At 37.5% G+C, this 16,307-nt stretch overlaps 1 protein-coding gene, 5 non-coding genes and 1 pseudogene across 7 annotated transcripts; 6 read left to right on the plus strand and 1 right to left on the minus strand.

The window, feature by feature from the left end:
• The first annotated feature begins 8 nt into the window (after nucleotides 1-8).
• On the plus strand, nucleotides 9-153 carry C15H7.8. Its single transcript, NR_052628.2, has one exon. It is a non-coding gene; the product is annotated as an Unclassified non-coding RNA C15H7.8 (non-coding RNA).
• Nucleotides 154-1,993: 1,840 nt separating this feature from the next.
• On the plus strand, nucleotides 1,994-2,131 carry C15H7.6. Its single transcript, NR_052629.1, has one exon. It is a non-coding gene; the product is annotated as an Unclassified non-coding RNA C15H7.6 (non-coding RNA).
• A 207-nt stretch (nucleotides 2,132-2,338) lies between these two features.
• Nucleotides 2,339-2,485, plus strand: C15H7.7. The gene has a single exon (NR_052630.1). It is a non-coding gene; the product is annotated as an Unclassified non-coding RNA C15H7.7 (non-coding RNA).
• A 132-nt stretch (nucleotides 2,486-2,617) lies between these two features.
• On the plus strand, nucleotides 2,618-2,836 carry C15H7.9. Its single transcript, NR_052631.1, has one exon. It is a non-coding gene; the product is annotated as an Unclassified non-coding RNA C15H7.9 (non-coding RNA).
• A 6,329-nt stretch (nucleotides 2,837-9,165) lies between these two features.
• Nucleotides 9,166-9,291, plus strand: C15H7.10. Its single transcript, NR_052632.1, has one exon. It is a non-coding gene; the product is annotated as an Unclassified non-coding RNA C15H7.10 (non-coding RNA).
• A 3,625-nt stretch (nucleotides 9,292-12,916) lies between these two features.
• Nucleotides 12,917-14,466, minus strand: C15H7.3 (Putative tyrosine-protein phosphatase C15H7.3). The gene is made up of 4 exons (NM_066734.6): nucleotides 14,431-14,466; nucleotides 13,892-14,258; nucleotides 13,261-13,826; nucleotides 12,917-13,212 (listed from the first exon to the last, which is right to left on the minus strand). Exons 2-4 carry the CDS (start codon nucleotides 14,256-14,258, stop codon nucleotides 12,949-12,951), a joined length of 1,197 nt encoding a protein of 398 aa, NP_499135.1. The 5' UTR covers nucleotides 14,431-14,466; the 3' UTR covers nucleotides 12,917-12,948.
• Nucleotides 14,467-14,807: 341 nt separating this feature from the next.
• C15H7.2 lies at nucleotides 14,808-16,136 on the plus strand (annotated as a pseudogene). The gene is made up of 4 exons: nucleotides 14,808-15,154; nucleotides 15,261-15,444; nucleotides 15,492-15,698; nucleotides 15,744-16,136. Coding segments are annotated over exons 1-4 (1,131 nt in total).
• The last annotated feature ends 171 nt before the right edge of the window (nucleotides 16,137-16,307 follow it).

The following is a 16,307-nucleotide window of genomic DNA, read 5'->3' on the forward strand; positions in this document are numbered from 1 at the left end:
CGCGATGATGAAGAAACGGTAGAAATATGGAGAGATGGAGAGATCATTAAGCGGAGTTGAACGGTAAAGAAAACAGAAAACTCGCGCGCGGGAGGAGAAGGTGGATGAGGACGGCAATTTGAAACAGCTACTTTATACGGAAATCAGAACACACATTAATACATGTGACGGGTGGATGTATAATTTGAAACTGGATATGGTTAGAGCTTACGACATACGGTTTCCAAGATTGAACTGATTATTAAGCCAGGTGGCCAGCGGGTCTGCAGGGTGGCCTGGGAGTCAAGCTCGATGCACCCTGCTTAAAATAGAAGACACTGAAAATTAAATAAACAATTCAGTTTTGAAAACATTTCAGAAATGATGATCAGATGATACCTTTCAATCAACTTAGTGGTCTCTTTCTGAAAGCACACATTTTCCAAAACTGGACACTGATCCTATACACACCTGATAACTCCCAGGGATTGATGTTGCGCAGAACCATATGGAGAGAGAGAGAGAGAGAGAGAGAGAGAGAGAGAGAGAGAGAGAGAGAGAGAGAGAGAGAGAGAGAGAGAGAGAGAGAGAGAGAGAGAGAGATGTGTGGAAGAAAAACAAACTGATAAAACTGGGAAGCGAGCTGTTTGTCCGAGAGAGAGACTATGAGCTAAAATGGGAAATCACGAAACGCATACAGTAAGATACCATCAAGCCCCCTCTCTCCCCTTCTTAGGCTTCAACTCTCTCTCTGTCAAGGAGTGGTGGTGGCGCAACCGAAACTGGAGACGCGTGTGAAGAAATGAGGTGGACTGCAAACTGATACTCGTTACCGCAAAGTCATCTCGAGCATGTACAAATGTTCTAGGTAACCTAGAAGGTATCAAATTGACGTAGTAGTGCGCGAAAATGGCATGTATACGAGAGAGGTGGGTGAAACAGTTAAGTTGTCACATACTAACTGATAATAACAGCACCACATGGAGCGAGATGGTGATCAGAAAAGACAATGAGATAGTAAAATATAGTAACACAACACAACACTGAAATTTCGCGTGATAACGAGTGAAGCTCTCAACAGAGTTTCAGTACTCTTTCTGCGCGCGTTGATAGAGGGAGTAGTAGAGGCACAATACACTTTTGGTAGGGAAATAGTATAATAAGGGTGAAAGAAAGTAACATTGAACTGATAAAAACCTGGAAGTTGCCTAGAAGAAGAGCACACAAAGCGTCGAGACGCACTTTTCCAACAAGAAGACAAAAGGGTGATAGGTTCAGAAATGAAATCGAAAGTTTTGGGAATGGAATCAAGTATCAAGTATGATCTAATCAGTTTCGCTCCGAAAGTTACAATTCTCAAAGTTTTCTGTATAAAAATAATTAGGTTTAGGCAGATTCGAACCCCCCCCCCCCCCCAGTTCTTGATTTTGACGGCTTATATCTCGGGTGTCTTAACTTTTATCAAAAAATACCCAACTACCAAAAATAGAAAAATTCTGTGCACGTATTTTGTTAGTTGACAATATTTTGATAATACCAAAAACAATCGAGATATAAACTTTCAAAGTGGAGCAAAGATGATAGGAGTCTAATTGGGAAAATGTGGTATTTCTACAGTTGGTTTGATGGACAAACAATTCAATAAAAGCTTGACCTCTACACAAGTCGAGTTCTGAAAACTATAAAACAAATGAAGTCCGAATGACCAGTTGCCGGAGACAACCTCCTCCTCTTCCAACGGGCGGTCTCTAGAAAAAAGTAGCCCAAACAGGGAGATCGCTAGTTGCATTGAGTTGTGCATTGTCAAAGGCGAAGAGGAGGGCAACTCGAAGAATGGCGCACTAAGGGGGTATTGTGCAATCTATTTTCAGAAAGTATACTGTTGGGGTGGCTCACCTATGTGCGCGCAAACATTTCGAGTTTCAAAAGCATCAAAAGTTTGCGTCCCTCTCAGCTTTCCGCGCTGTCTCCGCGCGGACGCGTCCGCCGGTGCTCCGCGAGTTGGTGGTGGGGCACAACCGTCTCAGGTCAGAGTCAGAGTCAAGTCACGAACCGAACTGACCGCTGAGAAACGAAGGGAGCTCCCACAAGTCAAACACGTCGGCGCGCTCTCCTACATGCTTCACTATTTCCTAACATTTTTAGAGTACGGTAAAATAGCTTCTGTTGTTGCTTCTATTGCTTCGGAGCCACAAACAATGCAACTTTTATTCCTTCTAGCACAGAAATTTGAAACGGTTCAGTTCTTGTCTTTTGGCGCATTCCGCGTACTTTTCCGTCTCTGTAGCAAGTGCGATCGCGCCCTCCGATTTGAAACTTTTTCTGCGGAACGAGAGTGAATTGGAATGGACATAGAGGTGAACACGCTAATTAGACAGATCCGAGAAAAGGGAAAGAAATAAGGATACGGTAGTCGGGAGTGTTGCGAACTACCAGAAAACCAGTTCAGAATGGGATTAAAAAAGGCAAGGCAGGTGAGGATATACAAGAGGATTTACAAGAAAGAATTAGAAAGTTCAAGGGATTACTGTATACTTAATCATAGTTCTTTTGCACTTATCACTCTCTGGAACACACATACAACATACATAATATCAAGCGGACTTTTCTCTTTCTCTCTTCACACACACGGGGCTCAAGTACGTATAAATGTGTTGCACATACATACACGCTGTTTGATGTAACTTTACACCGACACACTGAAGGGCGATGAGCCAATGTCCAGGAGGCACTCCGAGATCAGTGACTCTAGTAATCGGCGGGGCTCCGGGTCCCCCCGGTTGGTAGGTTACGTGTGCTCGTGGGATGCACGGAGGAGATGAAGCTTTTCGCTCGATTACAACATTCGCAACATTGTAATGCTCGTCGTGTGGACCGATTGCATAATTATACGAGCGGTGGGCTCGGAGACAAGCTTGATCGAAGAGGAGTTCCCAAAGTTTCTCCTCCCGTACCGACTAATATATTGTGATTGAGATGGAAGGTGGGAAGGAGATCAAGAGAAAATTGAATATTTCGGGGTTTAATTTGTTTTGAAAAATTGTGTTTCTTTTTCAGTAGTATTGCACCCCACTACTTCACTATAAAAGGTAAAAAATACAAAAGAATTAGAAACAATTAAATCAGTTGAATTTTGGAATAGAACAAACGACAACTGAGATATAAGATCTGAAAGTGAAACAATGTGGTGCAATACTATGAATTAACTGTTTTTATCATTTCATAAAATTAAGAATAGACGAAATTCAAGATTCTTGGAAACTTCGAGATTAAAAACCAATGAAATGATTTGTAGACAATATTAGCAAAAGTAGATCAGATAAAAAGTTGTAAAATAGTAATCTCAAAAGTAACACTTTTTCTTAAAAATTTCGAAACCGTCTTGATATTCAAGACATTCAATTCTTTAACCAAAAAACAAAGACTAACAAGATTTATCAGATATCAAACGGTAATTTTCAACGTTTCCACAATGAAAATCAGGTGACCGCCTCAAAAACAGGAATGCATGCCGAGGAGGTATAAGAATAAGTTTATGTTAAAATCGGCATGCATATACAAATATACATGTAAACATAATGGGAAGTTCACTGGTAAAATCGTATAAATTAGTGCAGGGGGGGAGACTCTCGGGGAGGGCACATCCAGTATTACAGCACCAGTGGAAACCAGGGACCCAGAGCCCTTTGGGTTAGTGCAACAAGAGGAAGAGAGATAGAGTGTGCTAGACGGTTACATCATAAACAATTGAGCAATCGGTTCTTACGGAGTCTCGGAGCACTAGAGAGCCCTCTGTTTCGATCATCTAGAGTTCGCAATTACCACAAAATTTCGAGTGAGTGAGAGTCGAGCCTAGGCGCTTCAGGAGTGGAAGAAGAGAAGTTGAATGTTTTGATTTTACAAAGTGAAGATGGAAGAGAAATGAATTGTTATACTCATGAAGCTGAACCAGGGAAAGTAGTGAAAAATGAAAATGAAAAGGATAGGTGAGTGACCGGTGTGAGGATTTTTGTCAAAATGGACGTTTCCAAGGATTGAAGGTTACGGGACTACTTTATTTTGAAAGGTTATATCTCCTCGGCTCATTTCGAAGATATCAATAATCTATTAACTACAAAACGATAGAAAAATGTCTAACAAATATTTTTTCAGGTAACAATTTTTGAAACGGAAAAACGATAGAAAAGATATAAGCCGTCAAAGTTGCACAATTAATTTTTCGGATAGAATGCATAAACTATATGAATTGTTCAAAATAGAGTTATATGTAGTAAAGAGTACGGTAAGTGTAGTATTCACAAGTAGATACAAAATGAATACAAAATGAAGAAAAGAGATATATGTATAAGAAACTATAAAATATGAATTTTCCTAGTATAGCTGGAGAGGTGGCGGACAAACTTTACAAAAAATTAGCATTTTGATTGCAAAGAAGAAGTAAAAGAAGACTTGAACTGGTGGTTTAAAAGGATTCAGAATATACGGCGTGGGGGGAAATCGCAAGTTTCATAAAGTTAAAATGAGAGGCGGGGGCGACTTCTTCATCGGGATGATGGAGGTGGGGCTACAAGACTTCTTCCAGGAGATGCGCACTTGTATATGTACAGGAAAGACAAAGGACACAGTATGGTTGTATGTGTGTATAGACTTATCTGCGAAATAGGCCATCTACAACATTTATCTCTGCGCGCCTTCACTGCGGACGCTCCTCTGGAAGGGCACTGTCTCCCCCCTTCTACTCATCCGACGCATCCCGAAGTGCGCCGTACCTGTTCCTTAATCGCCGTTGGCCATCACCTAGAAGCTTCATCTCATTCTCTCCCCTTTTAGCTTCTTCTACCTTCATCGCCACACGGGTGAATCGTCCGTGGCGACTTGACTTTCGAGATATAATTGAGATAACATATATATTTGAAACATGTTATAGTGTTACCCTACAGGGGGCACCTCCTGCGCGCAATCCTTCTGCGAGTTAGGTATGCGGAGGGCAACAGATACCGGCTGATTGCTTCGGACAACACAAATACACATACAATGCCAGGTAGCTTTATCGGCAACACTTTTCAACAAACGTGGCAACTGCTTTCACTCTCTCAACCGCGCAGGGGTGTCTCTTTATCGCGATAAGGTATCTAGTACCGCCACCTTTTGTGGAACACGTTTTTGACGTAGAAATCAACTGGACAGTCCGAGTGGAATGTCTCAAGAAACATACTTTAAGTATTTATGTCTAAAACTTCTTCGAGTAATCAAAAAAATTCGGAAAAATCTAATTTTATTATGGTGCATAATTAAAAAAAAACTTCCTGTAAACAAATTGGCAACTTATTAAAAACTGCTCCTATAAGTTGCCAAGTTGCTGACAGAAAGTTAGCTGCTGATAGGGAGTAAGCTCCTTGACAGCAAATTGCAAAAGTTCAAGAGCAATTTACCAAAATTAGTTGAAAATTGGCAGAAGTTTGACAGGGCGTCGCCAACATTTGGCAGAAAGTTACAAAAGTTCGACAAAAAGTTGCACCCGAATGCTCAGAACTTTTTGAACAATTTCTTTACGAACAATCATTTTTGATATTACCACCAACTTTCCACCATGGTTGGATCGCTGTGCCATACAAAAATTGGCCAATTTAGATATTTAGCAAAATTTCCATAAAATACTTTTTTCTAAATATTTATTAATCTAACTTTGTTAAATTCTGGTTTAGGCGGTAACATTTAACCAATATAACTATAAATTTTGAAAAATGGATTTTTCAAAAATTCTCTTTGAAAAACTGGAAGTCTGGACAGCACTGACTACAGATTGGCAAATGAAAGTAAAAAGGGGGCGGGACTAAATGTACATATGTATAGATGGTGTATACAAAAAAGAGAGTTCGAAGCTCGAACAATCCACTCCAAATCCACATTTATGAAAAAAGAAAACGACCAAATAATGGGAGTCTTTTAAAATGAAATGGACAAGAAGAAAAGCAGCAGAAAGTGCTCATCCTACCGTAGACTACGTGTCACTCTCGGGGTGCCCCGCACAATTCGCATAATAATGACTCTCTCTTTTTCTCATCAAAATGGTTATTATTTGGTCTGGTAACCATGGACATTTTGAAGAGCAAGAAGGCACAGAGAAAAAGCTCTTAGGACAAGCGGGACGAAAGCGCTTCGTGACGGTCAAAGTTTACCTTTTGGTAAGTTTTATTTGTCTTTTCTCCTTCTCCTTCAACTCCCACCTCCCAATGAGCAATACAGTGTGTGTGTGTGTGTGTTCGTAAAGAAAGAAAGAAAGACCAGTACTTTTCCGACTAGAACCACCATCTCCGAGCCCAACAAAAACTTGAAAATTGAGCCGGTCACAGGGTGGTCAAAAATAGAATTGGTGGAGACAAGTACGGTTTGCAACACACTCGAGTCCATCCCCAGGGGGCTCGCTTTCAAAAATCGCGCCTCCCAGAGAATAAATAAGGAGTCTATACTGTCTGTCAAATACCTTTGGATGTTTTGAAAGAGAAGCACTTATGTTGGAAAAAAGAGTAATCGGTGGAGACAGAACACATGTACAGAAATAGAACGGTTACTACATTATTGTGAAATTTTGAAATCGAGAACTATGTGTGATTGCTCAGTTAAGGGGGAGGAGGCTGAGAAGAATTTATTTCTATGAAATTTTATAACTTCACAAACTTCAGTAAAAATATGAGGAATGCATCAACTTTTAATAATCTATTTAATCATCAACTCTTGTAAAAATTGTCAAAGGATCACAGAAAATTGCCAAAGTTTGACAGAACGGTTTCTAATTTCGACACTAAGTTGTCATGTACTACTAACTCAAACTTTCATCATAAACCTTTGCGTCATTATTTTCCAACAAAACTAATATAATATTTCAGAAGATTTTCTGACTTGATAATACCACAATCTAACAACAAAATCCAGAAAATATTGTAGGCCTTCCTTCAAAAAATTGTAGACGGGAGGTCTGGAAGACTTAAAGAAACGAAAGAAAAAGTAGTGAAAATTGGTTGAAATTGAATTGATGTTCCACAAAAAGTGATCACTGGGGAATTTTTATAAATTAATTTTACCTAACTTAGCATTAAGGATCCTATGATTTGTTAGCAATTCGCAAAAACCGTTCAGATTCGGTGCTAATCAAACTGTAATTTTTCCATTTTTTTTTTCGATACGATAATCCAACTTTTAAAATCAGAAACAAAACTGAGAATTTCAATTTGTCAAAAAAAAAACTTTCAGCCACTATTTTAGATATCTAACTTTTCAACCAAACTTGAAAACATTCTAAATTCATATAGTATGTTCCCATTTCAATTCCTGATTCAAAAAGTTGGATTTATCATACTGAAATTTTTTGTAGATTTGTTGAGTTTGACCAACTGATAATTTTTCAGAATTGTTGGTTCATTTTTCAGCAATTAAACGTGTTGTAGAATTCACTAAAATATGTAATTTTCTTAATTTTTGAAGATCTTTGATCCATGTATTGTTATCACCTTCTCCGAAGGATGGTCACTCCGTTCATCCCACTCTAAAGTCTACTTGGACTTTTGAAATGTTACACAGTTTAAAAGTTTGCTCAAGCTCTCTACGAGATGCACATTTGATAACAAAGACGCAGACAGCTTGATGGCTACTACTGGTACGGTTGTGGAAAGTTGCATTGCACTTCCGTTTGCAAACACGCGTGGGAACGGGGGAAGAGAGAGGACAAAACGAAGATCTCTCCGTTTTGGGTCATTAGGTAAAAGTTATCGTACCTAGCGCGCCAGTGTGTATGTGTGTGTTTCTCGCTTTTCCAAAGGACATAACAAGAAGGCGATCTGATCAGTTTTGAAAATACGGATAAAAAGTAGGTCGCACTTTGCAGAGATGATGAAGTTCGATGATGCGGCAGTTGTTGAAGAAGAGAAGAGGCCTTTTACGAACTAAAGGAGGCGATAAAAAACTCGCAATTAATGAAGTAGTCTTGTCCGTTAGAGGATCCTTTTTCTCCGAACTAATCAAGAACTACGCCCTACTTGTACTAAAAAAGGGTTATAAATCTTAGGTACAACCCTAAGATTTCAAATAGATACCTTTGAGGATTTGTATATGTGAGGTTTACCATTTTTAAATTGGAATACGCATAGGGGAACCTCTTCATAAGACTTGCTCAGAAGAGCCAACTTATCAATACGGCAAAAAATCAGTATAAATAAAAAATACCATGCACTTTCTGCAATTGCAGGTAACGTCAGTTGGGATATTGTTTATGACTTGTCAAAGTAAAATATTCAGGTGCAAGACTAATAGATGAAAAACGGTATCTGAATAAAATACCTAAAATGCCTTGTCAATAAATTTTGAACTTTTGAGAATTTTAGAACATATTTTGATGTTCAAAAACTTTATATTGTTGACTCTAAATTCATAAAATTTGAAAAAAAATGTTGAAATGTAAGGACTATAGTACTTTGTGTTTTAGCTCTACTTGTAGTTGTTTAGATTCCTGTTACAGTTGGTTATGAAAATTCTCCGAGCTAAATATATCTTTTTCAACAAAAATAGTTTTTAGGTTACCACTACAATGTCGTATTTAATTAACGAGTTTGAGCCATGAACTTCAAAATTTTCAACAATGATAGTGCCCTCTTGAACCAAATTAGGTTAATATGTGCTTCCTGTTTTACAGTTCTGCCTCCAATTTTCATATTCTATTTGAAATTATCAAGTGATATCTCTGAATATGATAAGGAAAATATAGACAAAGGTATACATAATGGATAAACTTATGGAATGATAATACTATTTGAATGAGGGAACCGGTTGTGTTGGAATTCCACACGAGAAGCATCAAATGCCGTAGAAAAAGAAAATTTGAATGATCATAGAATATTGATAAGAAGATAAGAAGAAAGCCGTAATCGGATATGTATACTTGTCAAGTACAGACTACTTTTGTTTTTCTCAAAAATGGGTAAGAAGTTGTGTGTGAAGTAGGTCACTAAGTGAAACTACTGTCATTCTCCTTTTCCATCTCTTTCCCCCATTACCTATCCCGCAGATCCGCGGCAAACCGTAAAAGGGCACGCGATGTCCGGAGGGGACAGAGAGGTGAAAAAAGGAAAAGTGAAAGGATTACTGTAGATATGTACCTACTGGTCTCGTGTTTCTCGAAGTCACAAACAATATCCGCGACTTCTTCTTCTTCTAAGTTTCCTTGCGGAAGGAGGTCCTCCGAATCTCGACCCGCCGCCACTTTCATTTTCATTGCGAACGAAAGATTGCCCTTTTCAGGATTACCCGTTTGTAGAATAAAGAAGGGTGAAGAAGTTGTATGTCCACAAAGCGGACAGCTATGAGAGAAAAATGAAATGAAAAACTACTGGAGAGTACATAGAGTATTAGAAAGGAAAAAAAAGTTTGTCTTCTAGTGAAAGAGCTGACTCACATGTGCTACCGTAGCTTTTATTGACATCTTCTGTGTGACCGGGGGGATAGTTGAAGCTGTATGAATAGCGGAAACAATGAAAATGCCACGTCATTGGCCCATAATGTTTTGGTATCAAGTTACTCCAGTGATGTGCGAAATGATATTTGAATTCGGGAATCTTTACGATATTGTTTGATAATGAAATCTTTATTGTAGACATTGTGAAAATGGCTCATTATTTTTGTAAGGCTTTCAGTTTCAAAAATTATCAGTATTTTGATTTGATTGTGAAATAAAGCTTGAACATTTTTATAGGTGCATTTTTACGAATTCGCGATTCTTTTGGAACCAAGCTCGAGTGATGCGAGCAATTCCATTTACAGTTGTGAAGCTCATTAAATTATTTTATTCAAATTTTAGGATATAAATTAGATACTCTAAGCTTAATTACATTTAAATAGTTTTATAAAACATCAAAGTTTTTAAATGTTCCTTTGACAAAGTAGATGTTTATTGCAACTATAGTAACCTTACAGTATCATTGCATGGCTTACAGTAATCCTTACATCATCAAAACACATATTAATGTTGGTGGACAACAGAAGAAACTGGGATCCACTTGTAAGGTTTTTCAAAATTTTCAGTCAAAGTTTCAGTAAATCGCCAAACTGTTCAATATCTCGGATTTTTGAGCAATGTTGAGCATTGATGCAGGTTCGAACCTCTATATTGGACTGAGTACATATAATTGAAATGTGATTAAATCACAAATACCTCAAAACAATTTTTTTGAGATATTTCGAGTATTCCTCTTTCTTAAAGTGAAAAAAGAACGATTGCTTCGTTTTCAACTATCATGTAAATTTTGGAAATCCATCAGGAATATTTTCTACAAGTCCTATTTTTTTAAAATAATGTTGAAGCTATCAAATGTTGAAATTTTGAACATACTAATGTTTCGAGTTTACAGAAACCTCCGACTTTTGGTAAATTTGGCACTTGACTAAAGCTTCTACTGAAAATTTATATATAATCTTAATTATGATAAATTTTAGATTTCAAATATCAAGGTTTGTTATAATTTTAGCTTTTAAAAATAATTTATTATTATCATTAAACCCAAAACTGTGACTTTCTTTCACTTTTTCTTGAAAACACTTTTCAACTCCAAAAAAATCGAATAAAAATCAATTGTTTAGATTATTTTTTGTATTCATATTATCGAAACCCAACTTTCTGAATGACTTTGCCCTCATTGTAGTTCCGATTGAGAACTGGCTACCTATCCGGATCAAATCATCTACATCATTGGTCTTTATCAGTTTCCTTTTCTCAATTAATTTGTTTTTATTTTCCAATCAGTTCCAATAAAATATAAATTAGTGTCTATATACAACACATGACTTTTCCATAATCCAATCTTGTACTTGGAATAAGAATTGGCTTCAATCCCGAAACGAGTACTCTTCTCATTTGAAAAGTCAGTTATATAATGATGTCCTTGTTTCCATCAGTCCCTCTCTCTTTAGTCCATAGTTTCAAAACTTGTCGACCACCACTCGAATCGAGAGAACTGGATTCTATTGACCATGCTTTTGCCCCTCCTAACAAACACATAAAGGACATACTACGGTAATTTCGGAAAATAACAAGGAGAAGAAGCTTAGACGACAAAAAAGGAGGATGATGAAGCTGAACAAGATTGAATAAAAGTTTTATAAAAAACCAATGAGTTGATTTGATACAGATAAAGTCAGTTGTGAGAAGGGTCTTATAGGGATTTTTGTAGAATGGAAACTTATAGACTCCACAAGCAAACGTATACGGATATCTTTCGATGTTTTTATCAGTAACTTCGCAAAATTGGCATTGTGGACAAAACAAACACTATCAAAAAATCATCGGCTCTGAGAATCCAAGAATCCTCATCGCCGTCCTTTGTTCTGCCCATCAAGTTCTTTTCCAATTTAAAATCTACTTTTTTTCAATGTTTCCTTCTTTTTCTTCTCATCACAAGCAATCTGATTAGCAATCCGTGTCTGGCATCAGTCCAAGATATTGCAATCAGTCTCTTATCAGTCAAAATGGGCTTCAAGTAGAAAAAACATGAAGAGTCTACGCGCATAGTCATACCAAAATACCGGTTGAAGAATATAATACGTACAAAATATGAGATGTAGGCAAGAGATGGAGGAAATGAGGAGCGACAAGTGATAAAGGTGATGTCTAACTGAAGAAATAGATACATATCAGCTAAACAATTAAATAGCCAATGGTCAGGGGATAATTTTATTCAAAGTATAAACTAAGAGGTGGGGTAGCGCAAGTGGGGGTAAATTTTAAAAACCACTCATATAGTGCCAAAATGGCCAAAAACCATAGTAAAACTTTTCAAATAATTAAAAAAAATTTTATTGACAGTCTAAAAGTGGCAATTACTGAATAGAGAGTTTTTGTGACTTTTTATGCTGGAAACAGGAATTGTTTCTCTGCATCAGATTTTGTGAGCTCCAAAACTGTTACATGCTCACCTGCTAGATGTAACTCACTCTCTAGAAGAGGTAAAAGGCAGTTATGTTGTCTGTGTATCTCTACAGGCTCACAAGCCACTCTCTCTCTGCGGGGAAAAAACTGTAAAGATTATGCCGAAGAGAAAATAAAAAAATTTCCTTCAGAAACAAAATTTGATAAATATTCCGAAATTTTGGAATGATAAGAAATTCGAAAAATTAAAATTTTTGAGTTTTCGATTTTCAAAAATATCAAAAAGTGGAGAACCTAGATCAGGAAGAATGATTATGCAAGAGAAGAGATAAAATTACAAACGATGCAAGCTGACAGTTGGCAAAGTTCCAAGAAGCAATCAGTCAATATGCTCACAAAGATTTTACTACGAGTGAGCACGAGTTTAGAAAATGAGAATTCTGAAAGAGCACTTTAACAATAGAAATAAGAGGGACAGGAGGAAAAGACTAAACGTTTCTCAATTAGTCATTCCTCAAACCAGGTGAATCCAAGGAAAATGAGGGTAGTTGAATATGTAATGAACTGGTTACAGAGAAAGCACAAATCCTTTTGAATAGAATGTAAGAGTAAGTTGCGTATGTTTGAGCACAAAAATCTATGGTAGCCATGTAATACTTAACGGGCAAAAGGTGTAGAAAGGGAGTCCTGAATATTTTTCTAGGCAAACCTCAAAATTTGCCCAATTTTTTTTGTTCGAAGCTTGCCAAGTGTCAGATCAAACTTGGGCTCAACTTTATACAAGTTTTTTGCAACATCTGAATCAATTTCCTATTCTTTTGGCAAAACCCGAACAACAAGTTATATCCGTGATAATCATTCGAAAAATAACATTTAAAAATGTGCGCACCATACTGTTCCAAAATGGATTTTTCAGAAAAAACCTGCTGCGGATTTCAAGAACTGATTTATAATTCGAAAAGTTCTTCCGAAAAGTCGTTTTTGAAAATTCTTAATAACTCTACAAAAAAACAGAATACATTGTGAAATAAAAACCAATTCATTGTGAATGAGAGGAATCATTGAATACTTGGTGCAAACTCGACGACTTTTCTTTGAACTTCTTCATTTGTTGAGTTGTTCTTGAACCAACAAGCCATAGATCTGTGGACAGTTCCGAATTGATCAATGTTGTCCACAATTCCGCATCTTTCAGCTCTCAAACTTGCCAACGTTTCCTTTGCGTTCACTTCCTTTCCTTTCTGAACTTGGAGCATTGCTGTGAAGAGTGTTAACATGGTTCCGGCTCGACCAGTACCATTCATGCTCATAAGAACAGTGTTCTGTAAGATTATTCTAATTAAGATGAGAAAATTAATTTTATATCTTACGTCATTAACCTTCATAACCTTCTCCATCGTTGCAACCAAATCTGTCACAACCTCCAATCCTCTTTTCTGACGCCAGTTGTGCAAGTGGTACACTGTAGTGAGCAACGAGTTTGAGCATCCATCGGGAAAGATTTCCAAACAGTATTCAGTCATTCCGACAGCTGATTCAACCTTCTTATTGTTGACAAACATTTTTCCATAGGTGGAGTATGTTCCGCTCAGAAGAGGCAAGATTTGTTGAAGTGTCACCTCCAGGGGCATAACTGCAATAACTACTGAAGCTATGCTCTCCTGGTGGATCATTCTCCAGAAATCAGCGATGTCAGGCGCACTTGACAGATCAGGAACTTGAGTCAGGATCATAGTTCGGTTGAAATCCGGAACTGTGATCTTGGCAGCACATATGAAACTCTCCGGACCATTCGTCAACTTCACAAGCTTTTCTTCCGGGATTGGACAATCCGGAGCTCGTATTTTGTGCATGTTGTTCTTGAAAGAAGGGCACGAGTCCATCGGCGTTTTGAAGTTGTCGGTTTGTTTGAATGTCCCGCCAACATTGGTAGTTGCTGAAAAAAACATGATTGTTTTGATAGAAAATATCTAGCTGAAAACAAGAATGAGGAAAACTCACTGAAGAATCCATTCGCTACCATTCTCTTAGCAGGCTCTTCTTCACTCCATGGCTCTTTAACTTCTTCCTTCTTTTCTTCCTTTCTCTCTTCTTTCTTCTCCTCTTTTTTGTCATCCTTCTTCTCATCTTTCTGATCATCCATTCTAGTAGTTCCTTCACTTTGTCCTGATGATGATGGTTGAATAGTTTCACGAGAAGTGAATCCATTTCCCTTTGGTCCACGACTTTTTCGAGTTCTTCGACTTTTTTGACTTTTCTCGCCTGCCGGTTTCTTCTGTTTACTTTTACGTTCACTTCGAATTGATCGATCATTTCCTGATTTTGATGTCTTCTTCTTCTTACGAGCAGATTTTTGAGATCTTTCCATCTGAAGGGTTAAAGTTATTGTAAATTTAAGTAGGCATAGTATAGGCAAGTAGGCAGGAGCGTAGGCAAACAGGTATGATACAGGTGTGTATGCCTTCGTACGTACTTGCATTCACATTTTCCGCAAAACTTGAAAACCGGAAAACCTTTGCTATTTTAGTTGAACCGCTTACCTTGAGACTATCCGATTGAGAAATAAATAAATAAATTTTGAAAACTAACTTTTTTACACATCAGATTCTTATCAGTTGATTTTTGAAAATATTGTGATTAAAATTTAAAACGTGAACTTTTTCAGGATATTTTGGTACTAATTCAAATTTTAAATAAATATTCAAGGTAAGTGGCTGAAACGTGACAAACCAAACATAAAACCAATTTTTTCCCGCTGCTACGTGGCAAGAAGCTCTCACCTTTAATCACCACAAAATAAATTTATTTCAACTTTTAAAACTTCTCGTGCAAAGTTTATCAACATGAAAAAACAATCAAAATCCACCATTCAAGCGCAGATCTAAAATCGGAGCTCACATTTGTATTGTGGGTACTGATGAATATATTCTTTTTTCAGGAAAGTTCAATTTCTGCAAAGGAGAATGATAGTCAATCGAATAGAAGCCGTGAAAAAATCGCCCCAAAATCGGAGGGTTTAGTCACAGGACTTGATGAAACTGAATGGAAATCAAGGATTACAACTCCGGAAATTGTTTTAAAGGAGATTCGGACACTCGAAGGAGTTTCATATTATCATGGAATGGTGGCTAGAGATCTAGTTGAATCGAAGCTCACAAGATGCGGAGATTAGTTGATTCGAGCAACTGACAATCGTATTATGGAGTTCGAGTTCATTTTGTCATTTTTCAATAAAAAACGGATTCACAGTCATTTGACTATCAAGTAAGTAACTTTATAGGAAGAGTTTCGTAGGTAAAGCCGTGCGTCACGCTATTCTATTTCTGATAGTAAAGTAGCACTTAAAATATCGATTAATTTTTAATTTCAGATGCGACGTTGAAGCTGGCAAATGGGCTCTTGGATTGTTGTCAGTCAATCAATTTTCATCAGTTATTGACCTCACCAACTTCTACAAAACTAATCCAATTGGAGCTGGCTTCTTCTTGAAACGAGCAATTTCCAAGGGAAAGTACATGATTGCTCATGATCGTATTAAATATTCTCCGAAAGACGTGAGTACTTAATACATACTAGGAAATAATAATAATCGATCGTTTAGGATCTACTCGGCACCGGAAATTTCAGTGATGTCTTCTGTGGAAAGCTCGAATTGGAGAATCAAATGGTGAATGTGGCACTGAAAACCACGAAACTTCTCGGCGATACGATGGATCCAACAAAGAATGTGAAAGCCAATAAGATTAAAAAGGAAATTATCCAGGAGGCAGAAGTTATGAGTCAGCTTCGTCACGCAAATGTCACATCGGTAAGGATTTTAGGAATGAGAAGTTCTTGATCTAAATATTTTCAGTTCTTTGGTAGTGCTGTCGATCGTTTACCGATTCTTCTGATCATTTAGTTCTGCAATGGTGGTAACCTTCAAGGACATCTCATCAAATTTGGAGACAGAATTGGAACTAATGAACGTTTTCTGTATTTGCATGATGCTTCAGCTGGCCTCAATTACATTCATGCAATGTCTATCACTCATCGTGATATTGCTGCTCGTAACTGCCTCATCTCAGTCAATGGTTTTGTGAAGTTGTCTGATTTTGGAATGGGTCTTAAAGTTCGTCGAAATGAGAGTGCAATGAAAGCGGAAGACAACGGTGAAGAACCTCATCTGCCAGCTCGTTATTCGCCTTCTCAAAGATGTCCTCGTATCTGCACCGACACAACGGACCACTGCAGACAAGTTTTATAACGAGGTAAGATTTTCAATCAAACGTTCTTTTGTTTTAATTTTAACTGACATTTTTTTCAGCTTCATGTCCTTTGTACTCAAAAAGGTACATTGTCATTGACCGGACTGACAATCAATCAAATTTGTGGAATCAGTCGTAAACGTGTTGAGCATGTAAGTTTGCAAAATAAT

The sequence above is a fragment of the Caenorhabditis elegans genome, chromosome III (assembly GCF_000002985.6).
Source record: "Caenorhabditis elegans chromosome III".
Taxonomy (NCBI): domain Eukaryota; kingdom Metazoa; phylum Nematoda; class Chromadorea; order Rhabditida; family Rhabditidae; genus Caenorhabditis; species Caenorhabditis elegans.

Bases quoted from the DNA above. Each gene is read 5' to 3' on its own strand.
- C15H7.3 (NM_066734.6), bottom strand. From the start codon at position 14,258: ATGGAAAGATCTCAAAAATCTGCTCGTAAGAAGAAGAAGACATCAAAA. The intron at 13,827-13,891 runs GTGAGTTTTCCT...TGTTTTTTTCAG, and splicing joins GGTAGCGAATGGATTCTTCA to CAACTACCAATGTTGGCGGG. The intron at 13,213-13,260 runs GTAAGATATAAA...ATAATCTTACAG, and splicing joins AGGTTATGAAGGTTAATGAC to AACACTGTTCTTATGAGCAT.